Source organism: Trachemys scripta, chromosome 16, assembly GCF_013100865.1.
Source record: "Trachemys scripta elegans isolate TJP31775 chromosome 16, CAS_Tse_1.0, whole genome shotgun sequence".
Lineage (NCBI taxonomy): Eukaryota > Metazoa > Chordata > Testudines > Emydidae > Trachemys > Trachemys scripta.
This window is the reverse complement of record NC_048313.1, coordinates 25,318,093-25,324,092: the sequence shown is the minus strand read 5'-3', so window position 1 is coordinate 25,324,092 and position 6,000 is coordinate 25,318,093. Positions and strand designations below refer to the sequence as shown.

At 50.6% G+C, this 6,000-nt stretch overlaps 1 protein-coding gene across 1 annotated transcript in view; it reads right to left on the bottom strand.

Annotated features, from left to right (window-relative positions):
• Window positions 1-2,446: 2,446 nt before the first annotated feature.
• The window catches only part of LOC117888467 (IgGFc-binding protein-like), a 35,208-nt gene continuing 31,654 nt past the window's right edge, over window positions 2,447-6,000 (bottom strand). Inside the window, exon 10 of the mRNA XM_034791898.1 lies at window positions 2,447-3,072. Within this exon, the coding sequence (XP_034647789.1) occupies window positions 3,069-3,072 (4 nt within the window). The 3' untranslated portion in view covers window positions 2,447-3,068. The remainder of the gene's footprint in view (window positions 3,073-6,000) is intronic.

The window sequence follows — 6,000 nt, the reverse complement described above, 5'->3', positions numbered from 1 at the left end:
CCTCTCAGGTACAGGAAGCCCCCTCACCTCTCCTGCAGTGGGTGCCGCGGGCAGGGGATGCCATCACATGTGCGTCTCCTCCCCTACTGCTACCCCCACTGTAGCCTCACTGGGGGTGGGGGGTGGGGCTGTCCCTTGTCCAGCATGGGGCAGGAGCAGTGACTGCAGGTGAGGTGGGGGGGCTGTACTGGTGGAGGGTCCTTCTGGAAAATTAAAGGATCTGAGGGGGACAGGCAGGCTTCAGGGTCAGTCTGTCCTGGCAGTAATGGGTGGGGGGCACTAGGACCCTGTGGCGGCAGTTGATGCAGGGAGGCAGCATGGAGGTGCAGGGAAGAGACAGGGACACTGCTCCGGGGCCCCAGGGAGATGGGTGGGGGCAGCAAGTGGGGGCCGGAAACACTCGGACGCAGGGGTGCCAGGCGGGGCCAGGGGAGAGACCGGGCCCCGAACCAGGGCCGGCTCTAACTTTTTTGCCGCCCCAGGCAAAAAAGAAGAGCACCACCCCGCCGTACCTCCTGCCCCGCGAGCGCCGTGCTGCTATACCCCCACCCGCGAGCGCTGCGCTGCCGAAATCCCCACCCCGCAGCACCACGCGCCCGAAGCACCACCCCCCCGTGCCGTGGAAACAAAAAACCCTCCAGCGCTGCCCCTACAAACCCCCCAAAAATAAATAAATAAAAACCCGAGCGCTGCCTCGCCCCAAGGTGCCGCCCCAAGCACGTGCTTGGTGGGCTGGTGCCTGGAGCCAGCCCTGTCCCAAACATTGGTATTGTAGGTCGTGAATTACACCAGAGCCAGCTGGTTCAAGAAGAGCTTCATGTATTCCCAGCCCAGCCAGTGGTGGCTATTCCTGCAGCATTCAACCCAGATGGCTACGGAACTCCCCAACAGTAAGTGCAGACCCTTCACCCTCCACACTGACACTAAGCTGCCCCGAGCACTGTAGTTGAGTTGCCCACCTGCCATATATATACAGCCCTCACCCCACTAATGATCCCAGCTAGACTCCCAGGTCCCAGGCTGGGTTTGTGGTGCTGGTGGAAAGGAAACAACCAACCTTCTTTCTGTGTACTAAGCCCTGAGGATCCCCTCTGCCTTCTCCCTCCTCTAAAATGAGGAACTTCCACTAAGAAGGGTGTGGCTTCTTCTAGACACTCCAGGCGAGCTCCTCGGATGGTGTAAATCAGCGTAGTTCCACTGCTTTCAATGCAGCTAAGCCGATTTACATCAGCTGAGTCTCTGGTTCTCCATCAATACTGCACGAATCTGCCAGAGAGAGAGTAATCTGCACACTCTGTTGGCACCAGCAGGCCAGACTTGCTCACATCTCTCTTATCTCGCTCTATCCCCCCAGGTTCTTATTCCACACCCATCACCATGGTATCTGAGCTCTGAGTGTTTACACCGGTGTAAATCAGGATTAACTCCATGGATTCTTATGGAGTGTCTCTGGATTCACACTGGTATAACTGGGGTCCACACCTGGCTCTGAGACTGTGTTCAAGGTTTCAGTGTAATCCATTTTTTGTTTCAGGATACAATCCCCGTCTTTTTGGAAGTTCACAGCCACTTTTTCTGCAGCTCTTCCAAAGTGAGCAAGACCCTTCCACACACGTGAATCTACAGGGACCATAAGGCAACATCTCCTTAGAACGACAAAGCTGATTTTCACCAGCTGAATAGCTGAATGGTGCTGAGGAGATAGGGGAGATATGGCGAAAGTCCAACGTCTTAACCAAAAAACCATCCTAAGGCAGCAGAACTGAATTTAGTTCCTGATTCTGCTACAGGCTCCCTATGTGACTTTAGCCAAGTCACCTGATCCCCTCTCCCCTCTCTGTCTAACAGGGGTAATAATCCTTCTGTTCTCCCACCTTGTGTCCATCTTGTCTACTTAGCTCGTAAGATCTTTGAGACAGGGATTGTCTCTGACTGTCAAATATCAGAGAGGTAGCCGTGTTAGTCTGAATCTGTAAAAAGCAACAGAGGGTCCTGTGGCACCTTTAAGACTAACAGAAGTATTGGAGCATAAGCTTTCATGGGTGAATGCCCACTGTGTGTATGTACAGCACCAAGCATAGGGGACTTTATGTGCCCAGATAATATAAATAAATACTGGTGAACAGAAGTGGGCTCACAGTCACTGCTCTCAGTTTGGAGAAGTTTCTTATGGAAAGATGACATCAGCAAATTTCATAGTGTTGTGAGAACAGCACAGTTTGAAAACAAATTTTCTTAAAAAAAAACTAAAACAGTAGACGAGCATATAGTGGTGCAGTGACAGCGCTGGAGCTGAAAATCCATTACAGGCCAGGTCCTCAGCTGGGGTAAACTAGTGCATTTTCAGGGATCCTTCTGGGCCGTGGGAAGCAGACAATAGCCATGAAGCAGTGTGCTTCAGCCTTGCCCTCAGCAGCACCTCCACCCCACCAGTCACAACCCCCATGCCAGGGGCTGGGAGCGGGGCTAATGTACAGATTTTATGCCAGCTCTACAGCAGCCAGAAAGGACTCCTGCACAGGAGGGTTAATCACAGGCCATTTCTGCCCACGTTAAAGCCCCTTTACACTGCCAGATTGGCATAAAGAGGCTTTAGAATTGGGCCCAAGGTTTCCAGGACAGGCCGACCGTGATAACAAACCCTCAAACCAAAGAAGCAACCAAGGTCCATAAGCAGGTTATTTTATTATTTACACATTACAGTTAAAGAGCAGAGCTAGCTCACACACATAGCACACAAGGGTCTGCAAGCCCCTTCGCCCCCGTCCCCCCCGCCATGGTGTGCTTTCCCTAAGAAATAACTGCTCTCTGACCTGGCATCTGGCCCTTTAAATCTGGGAGAGATACCCAGCTACAACCCTAGGGTGGCCTTTGAATTCAGGAGCTGTGGATTTGGATCAGAGAGAGGATTTGCTCCAATCCCGCTTCCCCTTCCAGGTTGTGTATGTAGTTGCGATGCAGAATGGCAGCTGAAGCACCTGCCCCACTGGCACAGCAAAGCCGGCTGTATGATAAACATCGTTGATTGGAGAGGTTTCACAGAGATGAAGTGGAGGGCTCTCCCCAACTCACCTGCCAGCAAAACAAATATACATTGAGTGTCAATCCCCTGGGAAAACTCCAGTCAACTTCAATGGGCTCAGGACTGGGTCCTTATTCAGGAATAGTGCAGAGTCTGCAAAATTCAGCCAGCCTCCACTGAAGTGATATCACTTGCAGGAAAATAACTAAACAAGTGTAGACAAAGCCCACTCCCTTCCCCCACACACACACCCAGGTAAGCCATAAAGTAGCAGCTAATGGAGGCTGCTCCGAATAAACCAGTAGTGTCCACTTCCAGATAACAGTTGTGGAATCTTGTGCTGGGACTGGAGCAGGGAGGTTTTTCCAGATATAAGTCTCCACTTTTCCCTCCAGACAAAGCTTCTGGACCCTTTCCCAGGTAATATGGAAGGTGAGCGTTCAGCTGTTGTAACCAGCACAGGTTGTGCCATGTTTGTCTTTCTTCCACAGGACAGAAACGACTTTGTATGTACAAAGTGGAAGCTTGTCTCCATATTGGAAGAGAAGGTTCGAGGTCTGGAGAAATAAGTATCGACCCTGCGTTGCATAAGAGAAAATGAAGATTTCCTGGACAGACATCAGGATATGTTTCTACAGGCACAATGTTCTGAAGAATCAGAGCAGACTCTGCAGTGGGGACAGAGGGAAGGTGAAGAAATTTGGCAGCATGTGACCTCCAGAAGAAGAAAGAGGAGCATCCATGTACCAGCAATGGAGATACAGGTGAGCAATCATTTCCATGTTCTCTCCAGAGGTACTAAATGTGGAGAGTGGAGTAGATGATACATCTGAGGGAAGGGAGCAGAAAGAGACTCCACTGATTGGAAGGCATGAGATGCTCTGTCCTAGGGATGGGGGTTCTATGACCACCACTACCAAGAGGAGGCGGCGGGTGGTGGTGGTCGGGACTCCCTCCTCAGGGGGACTGAGTCATCTATCTGCCACCCCGACTGGGAAATCCGAGGGGTCTGCTGCTTGCCAGGAGCTAGGATTCACGATGTGACGGAGAGACTGCCGAAACTCATCAAGCCCTCGGATCACTACCCCATCCTGCTTCTCCACATGGGCACCAATGATATTGCCAAGAATAACCTTGAGTGGATCACTGCAGACTACGTGGCTCTGGAAAGAAGGATAAAGGAGTTTGAGGCGCAAGTGGTGTTCTCGTCCATTCTCCCTGTGCAAGGAAAAGGCCTGGGTAGAGACCGTCGAATAGTGGAAGTCAACGAACGGCTATGCAGGTGGTGTCGGAGAGAAGGCTTTGGATTCTTTGACCATGGGATGGTGTTCCCAGGAGGAGTGCTAGGCAGAGACGGCCTTCACCTAACGAAGAGAGGGAAGAGCATCTTCGCAAGCAGGCTGATAACCTAGAGAGGAGGGCTTTAAACTAGGTTCACCGGGGAAAGGAGACCAAAGCCAGCCCTGAGGTAAGTGGGGAAATTGGATACCGGGAGGAAGCACAAGCAGGAGCTCACAAGAGGGGAGGGCTCCTGTCTCATACTGAGAAAATGGAACGATCAGCGAGTTATCTTAAGTGCCTATACACAAATGCAAGAAGCCTGGGAAACAAGCAGGGAGAATTGGAAGTCCTGGCACTGTCAAAGAACTATGATGTGATTGGAATAACAGAGACTTGGTGGGATAACTCACATGACGGGAGTACTGTCATGGATGGATATAAACTGTTCAGGAAGGACAGGCAGGGCAGAAAAGGTGGGGGAGTTGCATTGTATGTAAGAGAGGAGTATGATTGCTCAGAGCTCCAGTATGAAACTGCAGATAAACCTGAGAGTCTGTGGATTAAGTTTAGAAGTATGAGCAACAAGGGTGATGTTGTGGTGGGAGTCTGCTATAGACCACCAGACCAGGGGGATGAGGTGGATGAGGCTTTCTTCCAGCAACTAACAGAAGTTACTAGATCACAGGCCCTGGTTCTCATGGGAGACATTAATCACCCTGATATCTACTGGGAGAGCAATACAGCGGTGCACAGACAATCGAGGAAGTTTTTGGAAAGTGTAGGGGACAATTTCCTGGTGCAAGTGCTGGAGAAACCAACTAGGGGCAGAGTTCTTCTTGACTTGCTGTTCACAAACCAGGAAGAATTAGTAGGGGAAGCAAAAGTGGATGGGAACCTGGGAGGCAGTGACGATGAGATGGTCGAACTCAGGATCCTGACACAAGGAAAAAAGGAGAGCAGCAGAATATGGACCCTGGACTTCAAAAAAGCAGACTTTGACTCCCTCAGGGAACTGATGGGCAGGATCCCCTGGGAGACTAACATGAGGGTCAAAGGAGTCCAGGAGAGCTTTCTGTATTTTGAAGAATCCTTATTGAGGTTACAGGAACGAACCATCCCGATGTGTAGAAAGAATAGTAAATGTGGCAGGCGACCAGCTTGGCTTAACAGTGAAATCCTTGCTGATCTTAAATACAAAAAAGAAGCTTAGAAGAAGTGGAAGATTGGACAAATGACCAGGGAGGAGTATAAAAATATTGCTCAGGCATGCAGGAGTGAAATCAGGAAGGCCAAATCGCACTTGGAGTTGCAGCTAGCAAGAGATGTTAAGAGTAACAAGAAGGGTTTCTTCAGGTATGTTAACAACAAGAAAAAAGTCAAGGAAAGTGTGGGCCCCTTACTGAATGAGGGAGGCAACCTAGTAACAGAGGATGTGGAAAAAGCTAATGTACTCAATGCTTTTTTTGCCTCTGTCTTCATGAACAAGATCAGCTCCCAGACTGCTGCACTGGGCAGCACAGTATGGGGAGGAGGTGACCAGCCCTCTGTGGAGAAAGAAGTGGTTCAGGACTATTTAGAAAAGCTGGATGAGCACAAATTCATGGGGCCGGATGCCAGGGCCACCCAGAGGATTCAGGGGGCCTGGGGCAAAGCAATTTCAGGGGCCCCTTCCATAAAAAAAAGTTGCAATACCATAG